The sequence below is a fragment of the Rhinolophus sinicus genome, chromosome 4, assembly GCF_057876585.1.
Source record: "Rhinolophus sinicus isolate RSI-liver-muscle chromosome 4, RSI-T2T, whole genome shotgun sequence".
NCBI classification, from domain to species: domain Eukaryota; kingdom Metazoa; phylum Chordata; class Mammalia; order Chiroptera; family Rhinolophidae; genus Rhinolophus; species Rhinolophus sinicus.
Window position 1 is genome coordinate 43533542 of NC_142504.1, and position 24165 is coordinate 43557706.

General features: G+C 32.3%; 1 protein-coding gene across 7 annotated transcripts in view; it reads right to left on the reverse strand.

The window, feature by feature from the left end:
• Positions 1-704: 704 nt before the first annotated feature.
• Positions 705-24165, reverse strand: part of CD36 (CD36 molecule (CD36 blood group)) — a 76392-nt gene continuing 52931 nt past the window's right edge. For all 7 annotated transcript variants that reach the window (XM_019746891.2, XM_074340659.1, XM_019746889.3 and 4 more), the window contains 12 exons: positions 21208-21368; positions 17412-17559; positions 15594-15773; positions 14299-14390; positions 11636-11682; positions 9353-9422; positions 8011-8198; positions 6882-7000; positions 5815-5888; positions 5196-5250; positions 4154-4318; positions 705-1563 (listed from right to left, as the gene is read on the reverse strand). In XM_019746891.2, the coding sequence (XP_019602450.1) occupies positions 4154-4318; positions 5196-5250; positions 5815-5888; positions 6882-7000; positions 8011-8198; positions 9353-9422; positions 11636-11682; positions 14299-14390; positions 15594-15773; positions 17412-17559; positions 21208-21368 (1299 nt within the window). In that variant the 3' untranslated portion in view covers positions 705-1563. The remainder of the gene's footprint in view (positions 1564-4153; positions 4319-5195; positions 5251-5814; positions 5889-6881; positions 7001-8010; positions 8199-9352; positions 9423-11635; positions 11683-14298; positions 14391-15593; positions 15774-17411; positions 17560-21207; positions 21369-24165) is intronic.

Sequence of the window (24165 nt, forward strand, 5' to 3'; positions counted from 1 at the left end):
CAATATCTTAGAGGAATACTTTTTTTACTCTCCCAGTTAAATGAAAAGGCACTAAATCAGTATGCTTTGAGTATCCTCAGATTTTCGAAAGATCCCTCCAAGTTGGTAGTTTGGGGTTTTCAGGATTTACCCTAGCAGCTAACTTGAGGAGATCAAGTTATTCTTAATTTTAGTACCCAAGCAAACCAGTTATTAATACTCCTATGGTCCTATTAACCTCTCTGTTTAAAACATGCCAGAATATTGTCCATCTTCCCTTTCTATTAGGAGTTGTTTAGAAAGATTGGTGCTCTCTGCAATAAGTGAACCCCTGCTTTAAAAAAAAAAAAAGGCAGGATTACCTAACAGTATGTCTCCTAATAAAAAGGAAAGCTCTTTCACATAGAACTTACATCATGCTGCTATAAATAATGAAACCAAATATCTGTTTGCTTTGCCTCCAGTTGGCTCAAAAAATTAGCCTAGGACAATGGGACAAGATTAAATTAAAATATTTCAGAAGGAACTATGGATTCATGAAGAAATAAAGGATTCAGATGAAATACTTCTGACAGAAAATCAGGACAAATGTTTTGTGATGCAACAGAAACCAGGCAAGTGCAGGAATTCAAGGAAGAACGTCTTTTCATGGTTGAAACCAGTTTTTCTGAGGTGATTGTTAAAGCAAGAGATACTACAACAGGTAACTATTAATGCACATCCAGTTCTTTGTAATCATTCACACAGTTCCTTTATTCTCATTTGTATCTTTTAATACTAGCACAATATGCTGAAGTTGTGAAGCAGAAGTTGTAGGTATCTGAGTGGAACGATCAAAATCTACTCAGATTTCCAGAAGAGCTGCAGAATGTGGAAAATGACAAATTCCTTAAACATGGGGAGCCAAAATATGCTAACAGTGACATCCATTTGCGTAATCAGTGACAAAAATATAAGCCCATATTGTTATAAAGAACATAATTATATTGCCTGCTGTGGCTGTACAAAGAATTCCAGAGAGAAAGAAACATGTATAATGAATGCCTCCCAGCTAATCATTTATTTTCCGTTGTTAGATGTCCTTCAAAATAGGTGATGCTCATTAAATGTGATGTGCTGACAGGTCTGGGGGCTGTTGAAACAGAACAGGGTCACTCCAATAGTGTTTTCCCTTGAAGATAAAGGTGCAGGGTCCAGAATTTGTTCAGAATGTCCATTCCTTTTCTGAATTTGTCACCAGGGAACCAATTCGTGATTCAGTACCAAATAAAAATAAGCAGTTCATGCTTGAGTCAGGTCTGTAGAAACTGAAATCAATTCAGTTGTGTACATGATGAATTTTAAAAGGTGCCAGGTTCTTGTTCAAAGTCTGGATTTTAATGACATCTTAATAATCCTTTAGAAATGTGCTGCTACTTAATGCAAAAAAATAAAAAAATGAAATTGTTCCAGCATTTCTTCAACTGTAAGAGTAGGTGTGTTTTGTAAAAATAAAGTATATTAATATTAAATCTTCATTTTTAGGTCAGTGTTAACAAATGTCCTGATGTTGCTGTTACATAGATGTCAAGTTTTATTTGGTGCCTGGAAAGCAGAAGAAATGTCACTATTTATCAGAAAGCAGTGGAAAAATAAACAGGTAATACTCAAATTATATAATCCGAGACATCATATTTTCCATTATTCAGCCCAATTTGCCAAGCTGCAGAGAAAATTTCTCTGATGAACTTCATGGGAACAATACATGTTCTCATTCAAGAAGGATAAGCTTCCCCACTCTCAAGACCTGTACATAGCCAGAGAAGGAGTAGTAGCTCATTAATCTAACTGGACAAACATTCCTACTCTTTGCTCTCCCTTCAGATCATCTTCCATTTAGAGGTGTATATTATATACTACATTCAAAAGGGCTGTTGGCTTATTCTCTGTTGTTATCCATTGAATAAAAACACATTTCAGCTCCACCATCTTATATTTTATTCCCTTTTGAACACCAATCTCCTCTTTTTTTTTCAATTGTTTACAAATCTTCCCCAAAGCATAATTTTTATAATATTCAAAACTGAGGCTTGTTTAAGGAAATCTACATGTTGTAATTCTTCTAAATCTGGTAAATCAAGGATTCTACAAAGACACATTTTCTTCTCTACTTGTAAAGAAAAAAACATAGTTTTGTAAAGGCCAGTGACTTCCTTATTATAGTTAAATGCATAAGAAAAACTAATATCTTTGTTGACAGAGCCACTCTGGAAAGCTTTCAACTCCTTATCCTTTTTTAGCCATGCAGAGATCTAAGGAATCTGACGTTCAGGTCTCACTAAACAGCGATAAAAGTTATCATGTAACTTTAATAGAGAATACTTACAGGAAAAAAATTGTAACTACTATACTTCCTTTAGAAAACATGCTTTCCCCACTAGAACAAGTTTTTTGTTGTTTGCTTTTCAATGGATTATTTTATCTCTCTATTACATAAATGGCTATATGAATGTTTGTTTAATCATAACTTGTTACTGGGCTAATGACAATATTTCCTTTATTATGACGTGAATATATTAGGCTAGCATTTTAAATACATTCTGTTCAAATAGATTGTAGGCAGAATTGTTCAGCCTTCTTCTCATTAAATAAATAGTGGCAGAAATGATCAAAACAAAAGATTGGGTTACCTTCCTACACCCAAGTGCTGAATCTTTCTCTCTCTCTCTCTCTCTCTCTCTCTCTCTCTCTCTCTCTCTCTCTCACACACACACACACACACACACACACACACACAATACTAGTCTGAAAATTCCACTTAAAAAAAAAAAAACACGATCAATTTGACTGATACATGCTTTGAGAATGGACAATTCTGCACTGTTAAAATTTACAATTTAATGGAATGTTTGCAAAAGATAGAATAGATGCTGATAAATCGCTGGCTGTTGGAAACTCATGAAACTGTACTAGGGATTAGTTGTGATAGTCTATGTAAAATATTTAGCATGATCTTGGCACAGTTAGCAATGGCAGCTCCAGAATTTCCATATAAGACAGCTTAGGGTTCACAGTCTAATTGGAAGTAAAGTAAGAAGACTTTTTTTGAAGTGGTAATTTTCAAGTAACTATCTTGCTTTTATTTAGATTGTTTTTTTCTTTTTAGGTACCTGGGAAGGGAGAGCTGTTGAGTACTAAGGGGGAAGTAGAAAATTCTCCCCCATAGTCCAAAACCAATGGCGCCTGTGATTATAAAGAAAGGCTTCCATTTAGGGGAGATGGAGACAGGCGTTCATTCCTGTTTCTGTACAAGGGGGTACGGCACTGATATCTAAAACACAGAGACGTGAACCACCTTCCATCTTTGCTAAAACTTAAGTGTTGTTCATATTTGCCTGGTTTTTCTTCTAAACTCTGAGTATTTTGGTTTCACTGTATCGAACACTATTTTCTCCTATTGTCTTGTATTGTTATATTCAAATTTCAGCTCATGAATTTTAGTTGTCCATAGGGCTTCCACATTAAACATCTATGGTTCATACCTTGACTTTGGACAAAGCATGGCCAGCATATCTATCTGCAGCAAACTTCTTTTTATATTAATGTTATCTTCGTTTTCAATTTTCTTTTGCTTCAGTGTTTATTTTTAATAGAATATTTTATCTATCATTTATTATTGAGTTTTCAGTTCTCTTTATTAATTTCTGGTTATTTTCTTTTCTCTTGTAAATTTTAATCTCCCCAAATATCTAACTTTTTTAAAATTTTACATAATCTGTCCTACTCGATACTATCAGATTATTTTTTATTTTAAAAATTAACTAGAAATAATTGAGAAATGAAAAGTCAGAATTTTGCAAAAAAGCTATACATATATATGTATTAACTTTTCAAAGGTGAAAATTTTATTTTTTTTGTCCCATTCCTCCCCAAATGAAAGTTGTAATGTAGTGATCTGCTCAATATTCATAGTTCTTATTTACTCATCCAGTCTTCATTTATGTTTTAATTTGCATTAAGCATCACAAAACTTCGAGGATGTATTAAAAAATGGTAGTTGGCAAGACATATCCAGAAACATTTGAAGCCTAATCAATAACCCCACTTTGATAAAATGAAAACAAGTAATATATAAATTAATGTCACTGGAGAAATATATCATATATATATATATACATATTTGGTATATACTTACTTATTTTGCTGTCTTTGATCTGCATGCACAGTATGAAATCATAAAAGCAACAAACATCACCACACCAACACTGAGTAAGACCATTTCTACTGTGCCAAGGAGGTTTATCTTTCCAGTCACTTGACTTTTGAACATTTCTGCCTTCTCATCTCCTACGGTACCAGTCTGTAATCAAGTTAATAATAGCATTATTTGAGTAGATAAGTGAAGAGTTTTAAGTGTTTTGCTCCACTAATGTGTCACTCTTTTCTCCAAACACCTGTATAGGTGTAAGTCATCTGTACCTATAAGAAAAGTCAATGGAATTCTGTTTTCAGGTTAAAGAAGTCATTAAATGTCAAGATGGGATACAGAATGAAATATGTCAAGATGGAATACAGAATGAAATATAACCTTCCCCTTTTAGATGTGTTATCTAGCACTCTTCAATAATACTAGACTCCATTGGTCTTTAGAATGGTCTTACTGAAATTTTCAGTTTTCCAAAGGTGTTTCCCAGTGACAGAGGGAAATGGCAAGGGTCAACAGTTTCACATCCTTTAAAGGCTTATACAATGCACTTACTAATTCTGTGGCTAATCAGTTCCGTGTTTTACACCAAAAATATCTTGTCAGGCAGTAGGATAGACTGCCTACGTCCACTCTAACCTGGCTTTCATGAGCTTGGTTGGCGCTTATTAACACTATAATATTCAGTGAATCTTGAGTTATTTTAAGTTAAATGTGTACATGACTCTTGCCTAACATGACTCTTCCATTACAACAAGAAAAGATGTTTAATAGATGCATTTTTGAAAAGAATCCAAAATGACAGGAGGTGTTTGTCTTTCTAAAAGAAAAACACTGAAACTTACACAAAGTTGTATTTCTGTGCGGTTTGGTTCTCTCAAGTAGCTATAATTAATAATTTATAACTCATCCATATAGGCAATGGAAATGCACAATTTCAAATACTATACCTATTTAATTTTGCAACATCAAAAGCATTTTTGTATACAAAGAAGTTTACTGCTTTTAAAGACTAATAAATAAAAATACTAACCTCATTAAGCCAAAGAATAGGCACAATATAGTTCCGCTTCAGACCTTTCAATGCGCTGTAATATATATTGAAAAAATATGAAAATATATACTAATATATGTTACATATATAATACAAATTTTAGTAATTATTAGTGTAAATAAATATTCAGAAATCAGTTGCTTTTGCAACTTTGTTAAGTTCCTTGATTTCCGTTCCTTGTAATGAGTCATTTAAATTTTAATACAGCTGTTTCTCAGACATCTTTTATTCTAAAAACCTTTCTAACACAGATTTCTAATTAGATTGACTTTTTCTAAGCACAAATTTTCCCTTTGAACAAATTCTCCTTAGCAAAGTGAAAATATGAATTCTAGAAACTATTGTCATAGAACTATTTGGAGAGCTAGAAAAATAAGAGATACCACAATATACTTGAAAACATTCCAAAATATGTGTAAATATAATTTCAATGAATGCCAGGTGTAATTCTGAATTACAAATGAAATTCATAAGCATCTAATTATTATGCCAATAAGAAGTTCAATTTTTATATTCTTTTCACTTTTATAAATTTACTTACATTCTTACAAGAAAATACTAAAAATCATGCAATGATAACTTTGTTCAAGAGACTCACTCAATTTTTTTCGCTTGCTTGACCAATATGTTGACCTGTAGCCGTTTTGCAAATCGTAAAGTAAATCCAGTTATCTAAAAAGAGAACAAACTAAAATAATTACTAACTTTTTTAAAAAACATTTTTTATAATATCCAAAATTTATTTTTCCTGTTATATAGAACTTAAGGTAAAACTATTCTACTTGAAGTTTGTGAAATTTATTAAATAATTGGACATATTAAATATATACCTAACTCTGTATAATTACATTATATGTGTATATTCATATGGGTATATATACATACACATACATATGTATACATGTATACACACACACATAATTTCTTTGTCCAACCTAATGTCAAGATTTTAGTTAGATTTATAATATTTACCAGAAACGGTTTTGGGGAATCAACAAGAACAGTAGTACTGAAACATAAGAGCTCATGCAGTTAATTTAATTCCTGAATTGTGCAAGATCAAATATATATATTCAGTCGGAATCTATGTACCATCAGTTTAATAATACTACTTCTATAATTATTTAAATTGAAACATGACTACTAAAATTCTGTCATTTCATTTAACTTTTGAAAATGAGAATATTAAAATAATTTAAAAATTAAAACTGTTGTGTTAGGGGAATTTTTATAGATTTTTCTTGACACTAAGTATAATAGATCTTGCCCCAAATTCACATATACCCACAAAATCTCTTTTGATCCCTCATAATATACAGGGTCTCTTGATATAAGCAGTACTTGGAGTTAAGTATAAAATAAGCATATGTCAGTAATTTATATCAAATTGTTTTAAGCCAATTAGAATTATTTCTGTCATTGATATTCCCACCCTATGAATCATTAAAAAGGCTTACAAAGTTCCTACACTTAAAAACTGAAACTGAATTACCTTGATATTTCATAAGCAATAGGAAAAATAATGTAATTTTCAAGGAAATAAAAGTTATCATTATTGTCATTCAATAAATGTAATTGACAAAGAGAGAATTTATTTTTTCTTTTAACTTCATTCTTTTAAAAAAACAATATTAAACAAGTCAAATAAATAATATATGTGCTTACAGGTTCAACATCTAAGTATGTTTTATGTTCTTCTTCATTTGCATTTAAGCCTTCAACAGTTTCTGCAATTTCAGGACTTGCATGTAGCAAATGAGGAAGTGAAAGGATCACGGGTTTTCCTGAAAACAAGTTTTAAAAAGATAATTGGGGATAAATCATTGTCCTCATTTCACATACCACTCAGAAAAGATTCCTTGAAAATAAAGCTTTACACATTAAAAAAAAAAAAAAAGGCATAGTTGGGTTTGCACAGTAATTCAGGAAGATGAGGGAGAGGGACAATTATAACACCTGCTCACTGCTGTACAAAAATGAAATATAAAAGTCTGCATCATCCTACTAACCAGTCAGTTGATTGTCTATTCATTTCTTGGGTGTTGATTTTTAATATGTAAAGCTTAGCTGCTGAATTCATTTTCAGCCATATATGTCCATGTTTCAGGATTGAGAATTAATTTAACAGGTTTTTCTTTCTTTATTCATTCCCACTCCAATATAAAGAAGGTGAACAAAATTAGACTAAAAATTGTGCTTAAGTCAATTCTTGTTACAAAGACATACTGAAAATATGTTTGTATTTTATTTACCATTCAAGGAAAGAAAAAGCTAGAAAAATGGCAGATGGGTAAGTTGGGATTCTCAAAGTATTACGGGAATTATTTTCATTTTACCGTAAATCTGAAAGGAGCAAACGGATTCTGCATAGTAAACTATCAAAAATAAAAAGGCTGTCTGGAATGGGAGGACATATTTGCAGACCACATATCCAATAAGTAGTTAATATTCAAAATATGCATGGAATCCATACAACTCAAAAAATAAAAATAAAAAGCTAAAAAACAGCCCAATTGAAAAATGGGCAAAGGGCCTAAATAGACATTTTCCAAAATAGCACAGGGAGATATCAGTATGATTTCATCTAATAATTAAGTTTTGCAACACTGAAATAATTGGGACCTCAAATACAACACAAAATCAAAACAAAATTTTTCTCTCATCACCCTTACTTTCTGCCCTTCCTGCTTTCTCACTTTAAATCTCTGGTGGAAAGGGATTCCGGGTAAAAGTTACATTTCAAAGAATACTGTAAATCATATGATGAACTGTAATATTGAGAACATTTACTCACCTTCTTTGCACTTGCTAATGTCTAGCACACCAAAAAATGTACAATTATTTGAGACCTCCCTGTCTGTGCAGAAGCAGTGGTTGTCTGGATTTTGAACAGGAGAGGCAAAGGCTTTGGGTGGAAGAACAAATCTATACACATTAATTCCTTTCAGATTAAGTTCCTCTGCGAACACAGCATAGATTGACCTAAACACAGAGAAGAAAGAGCTTCATTCTGGAAAGCTGTTTTTTTTTCTTATTTTTAGATTTTTAGTTTTGCTTTAACAGAGAAAAATCCAATATACTCTCGTTAGAATTCTTGTTTAATTTTTCAGGAAAAAAAGTTACTTTGAAATTTTAAGACGTACCAGAACTTGATACCTGAGTATGAGCTATTCTTACCTTTGTTTTCAAAAGCTTCTAAGAATAATTTTTGGTTGTAAAGTACCATGGAGTACTGATACTGAAGATATTTTTCATAGTTTATTTCCTCTACAGATTTAATAATCTATATGACTCCCTCAAATCCTGTATTTGTGCCCAGTTCAAATGTAATAAAAATGTCTATCTTTCAAACCTTAGTCATGCAGAGAAAGGCCACTTACTTTCTGGGGTGTGTGCATGTGAGTGCTTGATATACAGAGGATGCCAAATAAATGTATACACATTTTAAGAAAGGAAAATTGAAATGTGTATACCTCTTTTTGGCCATATATATAGGTTATATATCCTATACCTCTTTCATTTACCAAGTGTCCACCATTTTCTAGGCCATGTGGTAGGGCTCAGTACATATTTCTTCCAATCCCCAGATGACTCTATAGGAAGCAATACTGCTGTCTTCAATTTTGCAGATAAGGAAAAGATTCAGAGATATGAAATACTTGCTCACAACCACACAGTCTTTAGGAAGAGGGTTTGAATTCAAGCATATTGATGTGGGCTGCAATGCTTGTGTGGTATCTATTGGACCCCATCAATTTGAAAAGATGCTATAGTGTCAGAAGTGCACATTAATTAACATTGCTCTGTGACAGTGACAGCATCCTCTCTGGACATCTTTAGAAAGATTGGGCATAACTTGACTGTTATTAAACATATTACTAGTTTAGTAAAAGAAAAGAAAAATAGTTCTTGCTTAGAAAGGACAAGAAAATGATGTGCACTATGCAAAATATCCTATATCCTTCCATTTTTTAAAGTTAAACACATCATGAATTGCATATTGTATTCTTCATCAAGAAAAGTTTCTCTAAGTGTATTTTATTTTTCTCAAGTAACATTATTAAGTATGAGCTTCTTGGTTTAGTTACTTGGGGAAAAAATATTCTGACTCAGAAATTCATTGGTGTCTGTCTTACCTGCAAATGTCAGAGGAAAAGAACTGCAGTACCCGGGTCTTCTCAACAAAAGGGGGAAATGTGGCTGCATCTGTTTAAAAATTAAGCCAGTGGCAAGGGATTAGATATAATGTGTGTCCTAGAAAAATCTAGAAATTTCTATTCTAGCATAGTCAATACAAATAATAATGCAAATTGTATATGTAATTTTAAAATTCTCTAGTAGCCACATTTTGAAAAAAGTAAAAAGAAACAGGTATGTTTCATTTAACCAGGTAGATCCAAAATATTATCATTTAAACATGTAGCAGAGTGGCACTTTTCTTACCATGAAGTTCATTTAGAATTCCTTTTAGTTTTGCATTATGTTACTTATTTTTTAAATTTTATTTTATTAAATTTATTGGGGTGACAATTGTTAGTAAAATTACATAGATTTCAGGTGAACAATTCTGTATTACATCATCTATAAATCCCATTGTGTGTTCATCACCCAGAGTCAGTTCTCCTTCCATCACCATATATTCGATCCCCCTTACCCTCATCTCCCACCCCCCACCACCCACCCCCCTTACCATTATTTTACTTTTGATGGTGATTCATTTATCTGCCCTAATGGCTGATTAGTATTTTAAAAATCATTTATTAAATTTCTCTCACTAAACAGTTTCTTGCAAATGGTTTGAAAATATATCCATCAAACTAAAAAGGACATTTTTTGAGTGTACTGAATTTCTGCCATGGTTATGATCCATGGGACACACTGGATACGTGAAGAAATAACTAGAGAACTCCTCCATTTGCTCCTTAAATGAGTATCACCAAAATGAGCCACCACTGAATGTTTTTGTGCAATATGGTAAGAGCCATCCTTCAGTTATGAATTCCATGTTATTTTTCTGTTAAATACTCCAACCTTTCTTATTGCCTTTACTTACACTCTTGTAATAAGTGAAATATAACAGAAGACCACAGTGAACTTCATCCTGGCATTGGGAGAACTGGATATCAAAGATTAGCTTAAACTCTCCAGATAGGTCCCTCAAAGGGTATTCCCTACAACTGCCTTCCCTACGCCTTAACCATGAAGGAAAAGTATACATTAAAAATGTTTTAAATCATTATCTGAAATATCACTGAAGATTATGTCAGAATCATACTAGCAATTACCATCAACCATGAATACCAAATGTAGCCGATGTAGCAGGGATTTATTTTTTAATTCAAATGTATACCAGTATTTTCATTTTAAGTCTCTTCAAACTTATTGAAGATGGTAGAAAAGGAATTGTAAGTTGTGCTGAACACATATTGGAATTTTTGTTTTTCATTCGTCCCCTCTAGTATTGTTACCAAGAATCTCTCTCACAAGGACTGCATTGGAGTCCCCTGCCCTGTCCTATCTACCTCTGCTCCTAGTTTGCTTTACTTCTATTTTCTCATGATTTATATTCTCTAATTTGTGCATAACTTTGTATTAAACTTTCTTTATCTTTATTATGTTGTTTTCCTACAGAGTATTGCCTCACCAACTTTGCAAATATCGTTCTTCTGCCTCTGCTTCTTAGTTGTTGAAAGCTCACTTCTGATTTAAATTACCTCATGGTATTTGATTGTCATTGCTCTTTGAAATCTTAATTCTTAAACTAATAGGCATATGTGTACTTTGCTTTTCCTCAAGCAATGTAATTAGCAATGTAATAAGCCAGACCTAGCCACGCTCTAAGTTCAGAGAACCTTTTTTTTCCCCAGTTCTAATTCAGGATGTCCATTTTTGCATATATTTTTTTCATGGTTAGCAGACATCTAACCTTGTGTTTTTTTCTCTCTTATTCTGACCACCTTATTCAAAATAGATGGCTCTGTCTTATAACTTCACTGATTCTACTTCAGCTTGAAACCTCACTTAGAAGTATGATTTATTTTTTGAAATTATCTTGAGTTTTTAATTTTCTTAATTTTAAATTATTATGTATACAGTATTTACAAAAGATGTGAATAGTAACTACTTCTCTTAAGGTTTTTTTAACCCATTATTAAGGCAGCTCATTAAGTTTTTACAAAGCAAATATTTTCCTAGTAATGCAGTAAAGACTAATTATTGGTTAATCTTTAGAAGTCCTATTACATTAAACAGATATTTACTAAGTGTATATGAGGATAGAGACTGAATTATATTGTGGGGATATAAAAACAGGTCAATGCACACTCGCCACCTTCAGAATCCTGCAGAAAAAAAGGTGGATTTGTAGGGAGAGGGAAATGAGCTCATTGTGATTATTGCCACAAAACAAATGCTCTTACCTGTACCATTAATCAAGTCACAATAATCTGGCCAATAGCCGAGAGTCCTTAGGAATAAAAAGAAAGAAAATGAGCAAACGGTCTCATTTTAAGAGCACCTGCCTCATATTACTTTGTCTATTGTTATTAAACACTTATAATAAAGATTAGACATGACAAATGCTAAGTTTAAGAAAAGTCCATATTTTCTTTGGCGCTTTCACCTTGTTGAGATAAATTAAGTGCCTGATACCATTAGGTGATCAGATTATAAAATAAAAACTTCCAAATGTTGTTAAATATAAACAAATTGGAATAGACACAGTTCTGAAAAAAAGAAAATTGAGAAACATTTACCAGAAATTTAGATCTCTACTTAGGGGATGATTATTTTTCCAATGAGAGAAAAAAATTATTTGGTAGTATGTTGTGTTCATACTGAATAGGAGGAAAATATTAAGTGAGTAACTGTTGTAAGGTCAGTGTGAGGAAGAAAAGGGGAGTGGGGAGGAGGAAAGAGAGAGGCAGATATTTGATCAATAGAGATTGTAAACACGTAGATAATCAATTTATACTCCCCCCCCCTTTTAACTCTTGCATGAGCTGGCATTAAAGTAGGACACGGTTTATTAATTTATACTCTGCTATCTAGAACACACACACACACACACACACACACACACACACACACAAAAAAAAAAGAAAGGTTGGACAATTAAGTTCATGAACTTTCCACCGTACAGAAACGCGAACTTAATTGTCCAACCTTTCGTGTGTGTGTGTGTGGGGGGGGGGGGTGCCAAAAAATGTGTACACATTTTAAGAAAGGAAAAAACAGTATTAAAATTGTAATAATACATAGTCATGTTTGATTTCTGCAATTACAAGAGGTGCTCAAAGTGTTTACCATCAGCGTCCAGACACTTCTGATTAGCTTGAGCAATGTTGACCAAAGTGTTAACATCTCTTAAAATGTGTATACAATTTTTTTGGCACCCCAGTGCTGTATATGTATATATGGAGGATGCCAAAAAAATGTATACACATTTTAAGAAAGGAAAAAAACTATTAAAAATACACTGATGGTAACCACTTTGAGCACCTCTTATCATTGCAGATGTCAAACGAGACTTGTAGTCATCTTTTGTCATTGGTATATATTGAGTATTATGATTTTAATACAGTTTTTTCCTTTCTTAAAATGTGTATACATTTTTGGCACTATATATATATATATATATATATATATATATATATATATATATATACACACACACACACACATACATATATACATATCTATATGCAATAATAACCATAGTAGTATCGTTTATCTGAATCCTCAGCCACTTTTTAGTGATGGAAAAACATTTTTCTCACTCCTAACATATCATCCATTGAGATGTCAATGCAAGTTGATGCTTCTTTTTAAAAAAATAATATTAATTATGCTCATTGTTGCTATGATCAGTTAAATTAACCTGAGCATAATCTTAAACTGATGTGAAATTCTTACTCCAATTAGGAGCATTTAGAAATTCTCCTCAAAATCTCTCTCACATATTGAAATGGAAGAAATGCTCATGTTCCTCAGTATATAGAGATGTGATTTCCCCCAAAATGAACATTTAGAAGTATTTGTTCTCCACTAGACTTTTCTATTAAAAAAAAATGTGACAAATGACTATGCAGAAGAAAAAGTACTACACTAGTCAATATTTAATTGTATGCAATTTTTAGATAGGAACTCAGTGTGAGGAAATGGATTCTTATATTAACAAAAACATTGCATCTATTTTGATTACTTTGTCCTTTTTCAGGCACTAAGTTATCTAAAAGCATATTTATTAACTTAGAGAAGAAGAAAAAAATGACTTTCTCCTCTGATATGTATTAGAATTCTTCCTATTTTACACATATGATAAATTGCCTATATTCCAGTTGAATAGAGAGGAGCTAGTAAAAGAAAGGAAATCATGGCTATATGAACATATGTCATTCTATTACAACTTCAAAAGACGCATACTCTTTATTTTCAAGTTAAAATGTAAATTTTAAAACTACTTGAAATGCTAATTCCATTTTTGTGTTGATAAAAATTTTAAAAACTGAGTTATCAACATAGAAAATCATTTCAAGAAATTTTTAATGGGGATAGTCATGAAAGTGCATGGATTCATTAAGCTTTTATCTTTACAGACACATTAGGTAATGTCAATGGAATGCACAATTTTATTTGATATATTCAATAAAAATGTTTAAAAACCCAATGAAATACGTTCTTCTCCCTGCTAGATAATCAGTGGATGTATTGATTTTCTTCTTTTTCATGTGTGGTTATCTAATTGTATGGGCACTGTAATGCTGGTTATGCAGCAGAAATGGAAATCAAATCGTCCTTTTGGATTTCTTTATGTAAGAGAACCTATACATAAAGGTAAACCAAGCACTAAAGTGGGGCTGATTTTTAGCAGGTAGGCACTACTGTAACTAGTTGTCATAACTAAAGGGTCAATGCCTGGCAAAACAGGAGTTTCCAGGGCTGAGATATAGGCAGGTCTGCTCTATAGGTTGGCTGAGCTTTTCGAATTGTTAAATGAATGCGCTCTTGCCCTAGTAACACACACACACACACACACACACACACACACACACACACACACACACATTACCTGGATACTTACTTTGAGCCTTTATAAGTGTCAATTATGCCAACTTTGCTTATGTCATCTTTTCCATTAAAAACTTTATAAAGTCCGTCCGCAGTGTTGTTGTACTGAAAAGATATGAACAAGGAAAAACACTTCTAGCACAACCCATATTTTCCAAGTTATAAAATATGTGATTAACTCACTTTTGTATTTCTCAATGGTTATTCATAATTATCTTATATGATTTTAACAAATGTACATGTAATAAAGTTTTTAAAGCATTAGTCTTTAACATGTTAAAAAGATAGACTATAAAAAGTGCCTAGAAATCAGTGCTTGGTGCTAAGACAAAGGAAGCAAATAAGTATCAAAAGTTGGCATATTCCAGACTCTAGGACTCTTTGTCATAATTAAGCCAGTAAGACAATTTTAATTACTACTCCTATTATATTGAGTTGAGAGGATATTGAAAAAAACCTATGAGAACAATGACAGATTTCTAGATGTATTCAAAATGTCCTGATCTTTAATAGTGATTACCAAAAATCAGGTATACAAAATTAAAACCAGAATTACCCAAGGAAAAAGTTATGAGTATGTGAGTTAATTGATAGATAAGCTTGTCATTGTAAATACTATCTAAAAGTAAAATAACCACAATGGATTGGAGAAGGTAACTATTATTATATCACATATATAGCCAAGTCATAGTCAAAATTCCAATTCTAGAGTCAGCTTGTCCTATTTATATTTCAAAACATTAAGCTATAACTAAGTATATCACTGTGTTCGTATTTTCTTTAATCTCCAAACTGCCATTTCATGACATTTATAGACCACTAGAAGTTCTTATGAACAAACTACATTGATATAGGATATTGTTAATTTATCAATCCCATTGTGAATTTAGGCTGACTTTTAAATTTACATTAAAACAATTTAAGAGAAGGAGGAATGATGGAATTAATACATTTAACAATTAAAAATATGGCATTAAACTCAATTTTTTGAGAAGAGAAATCAAAACCGAAAATAGTGTTCAAAGCTTTATCAGATTATAACCTATTTTAGAGAAATTATATATTTATCAGGGAATGGAAACCTGATTAAACCTCAGCTTCTTGATTTTAAATTTAATTTTGAATTTAGATAAGTGAATTTTCTGAACGAAGCTGAAGCCATATGACATAAACTTTAAAAAAAAAATTAGAATATATATTCCCATCAGAAATAGGGTTAACATACTAAATTATAAAATTATTAATTTTCAATGCCATTATATTTATCCAATTAAACTAACAATATCAACATTCACGTTTGGTACTCACAGGAAAAAACACACCAATTGTGGTAGCAATAGGATATGGAACCAAACTCAAGAATGGATCCTTGTAGCCCCACAATAGTTCTTTCACAGTTCTCCTTTGAAACATAGATGATTTTGACTTTTTGATAAGTGAATTGAGTATCACTTGAACAAATGCATTTGGATAGAGATGTGGTGCAGCCTGCAAAAAAAAAAGAAAGAAAGGAAGGAAGAAAGAGAAGGAAGGAAGGAAGGAAGGAAGGAAGGAAGGAAGGAAGGAAGGAAGGAAGGAAGGAAGGAAGGAAGGAAGGAAAAATCACTGCTAAGATACCAATTGCAGTATCAGATATTTAACAAATAAATTGATTAAACACTAGAATTAAATTTAGTAAAAATTTTAAAACTCTATCTTTAAAATTACTGCTTCCCAGACAAGAAAAAGCTAAAGGAGTTCATCACCACCAAACCAGTATTACAAGAAATGTTAAGGGGATTTCTTGAAGAAGAAGAAAGAAAATATAAAACTATAAATAATAAAATAGCAATAACTACATACTAATCAATACTTATTTTTAATGTAAATGGATTAAATATTCTAATCGAAGATATAAGGTAGCTGAATGGATAAGGAAACAAGAGCCTTACATATGCTGCCTACAAGAGACACACTTCAGATTGAGACACACACAGACTGAAAGTAAAGGGATAGAAAATGATATTTCATGAAAATGGAAATGAAAACGAAAAAGCTGGGTAGCACTATTTATAGCAGACAAAATCAAAATAGATTTTAAAACAAAAACTGTAACAAGAGCAAAGAAGAACCCAGCAATACCACCTCTGGGTATTTCTCCAATGAAATTTAAAACAGAAATCTAATTTGAAAAGATACGTGCTTCCCTATGTTCATTGCGGCATTATTTACAATAGCAAGATATGGAAGTAACCTAAATGTCCATCAATAGATGAATAGATAAGAAGTGGTGGTACATAAGAAGTGGTGGTACATATTCATATACAATGGAATATTACTCAACCATAAAACAGAATGAAATCTGGCCATTTACCACATCATGGATGGACTTAGAGGGTATTATGCTAAGTGAAATAAGTCAGACAGAGGAAGACATATACCGTATGATTTCACTTATAGATGGAATCTGAAAAGCAAATGAACAAACAAACCAGAAATAATCTCATAGATAAAGTGAACATTTTGGTGGTTATCAAATGGGAGGGGGTTAAAGGAATGGGTGAAAAAGGTGAAAGGATTAAGATGTGCAAATTTCTAGTTATAAAAACAGTCACAGGAATGTAAAGTACAGCATAGATAATATAGTCAATAATATTGTAATAACTATGTATGGTGTTAGATGGGTACTAAATTTATCAGAATAATCACTTCGTAAATTATATAAATGTCTAAGCACTGCCTTATACACCTGAAACTAATGTAATATTGCATATCAACTGTAATTGAAATTTAAAAAAAAAAACTAAACAAATAAAATTACTGCCAAATCTTACCAGAACTGAAAGTGGAATTTACTAATCCCTAGGTGAGGGATTAGTAATCTCTGCCTCAGGGTCAGCCAAAAAAAGACATTCAAAGTGAAGTCCTGTTTTTTTTAATGATACTTTAAGTGGTCCTCTAATTCAGTTATTATTATATGATTTTGTCATCTTTTCTAATGACCATAACTCCATTCAAACTAACGACATGGGAACACATCTTTATAAAAATGACAGAATAAATACTATCTAATGATAGTTCCAATCGAGATTAATTACAGTGGATTCCAGAGTATTTCAAAACAAGTAATTTTGTTAGTGTACTTACAGCTACAGCTAGATTGAGAATGGTGAAGGTGTCATTCTCTGATCCAACTGATAGTGAAGGTTCAAAAATGGCACCATTGGGCTGTACAAAAGAGACTGTGTTCGTCAGAGGGTCATGGGTTATATTGTCCTTGGCTAGATAACGAACTCTGAAATATAGAAGTAAATAAAATTCAACATTATCGTATCAAGTGAACATTAGGTCTCAAACACCATTCATTTGGGCAATAAATACATTTTGAGTACATAGAATATGTCAGAAATTATGGTAAACAAATGGGTTTAAATGATAAAGAAGCCTCTGCTGGGTCTCTAGCAAATTAAAGAAGGGCATCTTAAATTTGCATAGCAGGTGAGAAATAATATGTGTTACTACAAGTGTTTACATGGAGTCCACGCAAAAACAACAGAACAGATGCAAATCCAGGCTTTGGATGGTCAAGGTTGGGGTAAGGATCAAGACACACTTTTTAGCAGTTCCACATAAGTGGTTTGAGTTACAAAGAGAAGTTTAGTTCGGTGAGATAGGGTAGAAAGTAGCATGTATAAGATACGAAGAAAGAACATGGTGTATTTTTAGAAATGCAGATGGCTGAATTTGGTTTGCTTATAGAGTGAGAGAATAAGGAAAGTGGTGGGAAGTAAAGCAACTGAAATAAGCAAGATTACAAACATAAAAGTGTTACATCCCATATTCAAATGGTTAGCCTTTATCATGAGGGTTAGGAAGAGACGAGAGAGTTAAGCAGGGGAATACTAAAAACACATTTTCTTAGAAGGCATGCTCAAAGTACATAGTCTTTCCAGCCCTGGCTTTTTCATATTTTTCAGTACTTTAATGAGAATTAAAGATAATTAATAGAATGTAATTTCCATTTTTACGGACCAATTCCCCTCCCCCACCCCACACACTGTATATTGAATACTAACCTCTAATATCTCTAGGCTTCAAAGTACCAACTACTTTTTAGAAATGTGGTGAAGGGTGATTATTATGTAGAAAAATATTTTGCAGTACAAGGCATTTACTGAGATGAAATAATGTATACATCATCTTTGCACTATCGTATATTTGAATGTCTGTTATGTGAGGTGAATAGAAAACAGGTAAAGAGTGTAAAAACATGGGACTGAAATGTAAAAAGAAAAATGAAACACATTTCACTCAGTTATAATAAAAATGGAAATTTTTGTAGGATAGGGATTATGAGTATTTTCTACCCCAAGTACAGTGCCTGGTGCATGGTGAGTTTTCAATAAACATTTTATGAATGAATAAATTAATGGCTCTCATTCTTTCAAAAGAGAATTCCCAGTCAGCTAGAAAAATATTTTATTTTTAATATCATTTCATCAAAGCTTTATTATTTATTCTTCTTGGAGTCCTGAAGATAGATCAAGAATACAAAAATCTCAAACAGCACTCAGAACAGTCTATTACTAGTTAATTACTATTTTCCTTAGATAATTGTATTTTAAATTAGATTATATATTACTAGCATTTAAAGTTGAAATACTTTAATTTTCAGAAACATTTATGTATGTGTATATATATATATATATATATATATATATATATATATATATATAATTGAAATATAGCAACAAAAAAAAAATTGACCTAAATTCTAGAGTTCACATAAATTGTACATGTACCATTATACCAGTAGATGGCACTCACTGAGAAAGATCCTTTAAACTGACACCTGTTTTTAGAATATACTTTGAAAAGAGAACATAATCACTCATATTTTTTGTTTAAAAATTAGAATGTATACCGATTTTGGAAAGTGTTGGTTAATAAGTTCAAAGGGAGAAATTTGCCTTAAATTTTTACCCAAGACTACTTTTGTTTCACTCCTGCAAAAACAAAGTAACTTACAAAAATAAATAAATTAAATAAATAAATAAATAGATAAATAAATAAATAAATAAATAAATAAATAAATAAAGATTTATATTGGATTTGAGAATATTCTGAAGGAATTACCAAATCTTCATTAAGGTGGTAGAGATGGTATGGATTAGAATATATGTAATTAAGATCTCAATCCAGGAAATTTCATGTAATATCTTTAAAGGAAAAACATAACCTCCCCACAAACAAATAAAAAATTAAAAAGAAAACATGAGGAGTTTTCAAATTCTAACAACTGTTCTCTTTCCTCATATATGAGTATATTCAGTTCCATCAGGTTGTGATTTTTCAACAATTAAGCCTAGCTACTCATTAGGTCCCATGTGAATTCCAAATTGTCAGAGATATACATCATAGCTACATATTTTGGGGAAAATATTCATATAGTCTTTTGAAAATAACATAAAACAAGACCATGAAAAAACATAAATGTTTTCCAAGGTAAGATATTTTGGGTAACAATGAAAACCAAGCTTCTTCCACAGAGTTGTGAATAGTCACAGACATGTGTATAGAGACAGGAGACTTGGGGATAATTGCTAGGATACAACAGGCACCAGGCCCTCTGCAGCTTAAATATCTTGCTATGGCAACAGGTACTGTCCTCACAATTACCATATTCCATTCTATTTTGAGTGTGAGTTATCAATCTAGAAACATATGAATGTGTGGAAAGAAAAGACATATATAGACTACCTAAAACAAGATACTAAAAGTATGAATTATAAGAAATCATTGAAAGTGTTTTTTTGTGGTAAGAATTGATCATGGTGTATAACTAGTTGTAATTATCCTGGAGGGAAAATCACACATCTGTATAACAAATGATACAGCAGAACTTTATTATGTTCCTGTATGGATATCATAAATATATGCCTAATCCTTGGTTAGGCTTAGTGTTTTAGCACCTCAAGCTCCACTTTTTTTTTTTACTTTGATAGTTGGAAAAAAGACATAGTCTATAACTTAAATAGGAAAAAATATATACAAAAATCTAGGAGTTACCAGTTCCTAGGTCTGTATGAATATGAACAAATTACATCACATCCGCTGATGTCAATTTTTATTGTTTTCTGTTTTTTTAATTACAAAAACACAAAGTTCTGGCTAATCATTTCCCTCTAGATCTAACAGTCTAAGATTCTATTCAAAAGTGTGTTAAACTATTAAGGAATGTAGGATAAAGGTATAGTATATTCAGTGTCAGTACTGGAAAATATGTAATAATGAAACTACGAATAATAGAAAAATACCTATCTGACATGGGAATTAGTTTGACTAGAAATCCTTAGCAGGTATTGTAGTCGTGTAAAATCTGTTTAATGCTGTGTTTCTCAAATTTGAGTGTATACTGGAATTATCCAGAGCATTTGTAAAACTTATTGGCTGGGCTCTAACCCAAGGGTCTCTGGTTCATTTGGTGGGGTGGGGTCTGAGAATTTGCGTTTCTGCCAAGTTCCCAGGTGATGCTGATGCTGTTAGACCAGGGACCATACTATGAGAACTACTGATGTAACATATACATTCAATTTTAGAATTTTTGAATTCTCTAGTTTTTAAGATTCTGATAGGTTATTTTCTATTCAGCATGCCTATTTCATTGTTCAGAATATATTCCACAAGTGTAAAATACCTGTAACTTCTTAAATGTTGGACATTTATTTGATGCTTGTTAATTTGTAATAAAATCTGTATTTTTTATAATCGTTAAATCCTTAAGTTAGGATTCTATATAGGCAGGAACAAAATAGTTCAATGTTTATTATTGGCAAGATAATATAAGTACATTTCAGCACAATGGCATTTGTCAAGTGGAAAGCTTTTCAGAAATACATATGGTCAAGGAAAGAGTGCCACTTATTTGAGGAGACTCACTCACCTGTACGTGTAAGGACCTCTTTGCTTAACCTTAATATTGCTGCTATTAATTGCCACTTCATCTGGATTTTGCACATCAAAGATCCAAAACTGTCTGTAAACTTCTGTGCCTGTTGTAACCCAGTTTTTATAAGCAGTTGTACCTTCTTCAAGGGCAACTTCCTGTAAAAAAGAAAACAAGTTTGTGTTATTTCTTTGTAGTAAATACAGGCACTTCTGGGAGTTCATAAACTTTACTTAGCCAATGAAAAGTGCATGAGCAAGTACCTTGAACATGAGAATGTTTGCAACCTTGCCACACACTTGCAACAGAAATGTTTCAACAGATTATTATAGCAACCTCTTTAGTTAACCTTTTACAAAAAGAATCAGTGTGTAATACTTGCACACATGTCTGTTGATCTTAAGGCCAACCACTGGCAAGCCTTCAGAGTGGCCCTATGAAAATATTGCAACAGTTAGTAACACAATTAAGCACATTTATTAAAGCTGTTCTAAAAAGTTATTCTCAGGTAGAACATTAACATTTCTTCTGTACTCAGTGAATTGAATTGATGAGGCAAAACAGAAAAACAGAGGAAAAATCTGGTGGTATTGGAAGATATTTCCTTTTCTTTAAAAGTTGGACATGTCAGGGAATGTTCACTTAACATTTATTAAATTAAGAAAACAAATGGATAAAAACACACAAATGTGACTCCCGCCTTCTAAATCCTGCTCAATATGGCTTCCCTAACTCTCAATATATTTGCAGCAACCCAATAGTACGTGTTTCCAAAAACTACAGCAGTCTAATTCATTATCGGGTTACTGTGTTTTAAATAAAAGGATGAAATAAGGAACTTTTCCTAGTATTTTGTGCAATACATTAAAAGTTATTGATGCCCCCTCGTAGTGAAAATAAGTAGGAAAAAATATCAATAACAGAATCAGAAAGCTTTTTATTAGAAATCTCTTCCCCTTTTTAGTTGCTGTGGGACCGGGTGGAAAGTCAGCAGACCTCTCAGGGCCAATTTTATTATCTGGAAAATAAGGGAGTTACAGATGATCTCCCACTTTCCTTCCATGGCTTTCACTCTCTGAGCCAGAGTCTATGAAGCTATAATAACTAGTGCCAACAAAAGAGGTTTTGTAGCAAGCAGTATTTCCAATTAAATACCTTGGGAAGAATGCCCAACCAGGATGGAAACTCTAACTTACCTTAATGTGCTAGAGGAAGAGGAAGAAATTAATTTAGAAAATGAGCCCAATGAATACAGGAACAATCTGACCTATTTGTTTCTTTCACTTGGAAGTATCAATTCATGGAACCATTGATCAGAAAAGGACAATAAACATTACCACATTTTCTAGTAGAGCTCACTGAGTCTCTGAGAAACCAGGTGGCTGTCCCAAGGGCAACCAAGGCAAATCGTGGTAGAATCACGACGACAATCCTAGTCTCTGACCCTTAGGCTAGTCCTCTTTCACACCATACTAACGCTGTCTTTTTTTTTTTTTTTTTTTTCTGTCACCTCTGCACTTAGTTGGTAAAAGTCAAAATGCATTTCATATCTTCAGGAAACTTTACTTATTGCTTAAAGCAGAGAATAGGGGAATTCCTTAGAGAAAAACAAAACACCAATCTAAAATGCTGTTACAAAATCCTGTGTTATTGCAATCCATTTACTGGGTACATAGGGACTGCTAATGTGATGGTAGACACTGTTACTTTTACAACCAATTGCCCTTGAAGAACTTTTTATTTGTTCCCCAAAAGTTTGATTTCCATACTAATAAGACATATTATCAAGACAAAATTTCATATAGATAAAGTACGGTAGCTATCCTTCTAAATGTAGTGGTGTTTAATGAGGGTGTTGAAGCTGAAATCTATATGGAAGCTGAACGCTATATTAATTTACCCATTTCAAGAGACATTATGAGGGGAAAACACACACAGACTTACTATGTACATACACATTTTTATTCCTGCCCTCTAAGAATCTTAAGGACTAATGCAATATAGTTATTTATCATGTACTTCTCAAGGCACATATTTCATTTTAGTTCTTAATGAAGAAAAATTAACAAAAGAACTGAAAAGGGACTGTGATTGATTGTACTTGGCAGTACAGAAAACCTCCCTAACTCTAATGCATTTACATTTAATATCAAAAGACATTGTAATATGCCTTTCTTCTAAAGGCCACGGATCACTTTGCCTTATTTGTTGATATTGAGATGTTCTTAAAAATGGGAACACTGAAACACAAAGATTTGAAATGAATACACTGAATTATTAACTGTTACAGTTAGCCATCTAACCCCAACCATTTTTTCAGAGACAGAAATGGATCCTAGAGAAAACAGATGTCTGATTCAATGATATATGACAATTTCATAGCAGATAATGTAGAAATCAGATATTTTCACTACAATTTTGTATAGTTTCTGTATCATCATTATTTGTTCAGAGAAAGAGAAGACTATTGAAGCAGTCAAAATAGCAATGGATTTCTTCTGATCCTAACTCTACTATACATATTAGAAAATTGTATAATCACTCCTTGAGTACCAAAACTAAATATGTCACAAGTCCCTCTTAGAAGGAGCAAAAGATTTTATGTCCTTCATGAATTAAAAAAGCCTTGAATTTAAATTGGATTTGGGCTTTCTAGCCTGTTTTGCAAATCTTTCACTAAACTGGAAGTACAAAGCGGATAATTATGTGCAGAAAAAGTAATATAATTTAAGGTTCTCTCACTTGGCTGATGTGTGCATTAGTCTCTGTCCCTGACTTTAAGTATACACATGATCCAGTCCCAGTAATGGCTGGATTCCAACCTGATGACAGTCACATAGCACGGTCTCCAGCTGGGTTTGAAAGTCATTGACCTTAAAACTTCTGTTACTGCAGGAAAACATGACTTATCTACATGACTTTAACTCCTAAAATGCCCATGATATCCCCCTATGT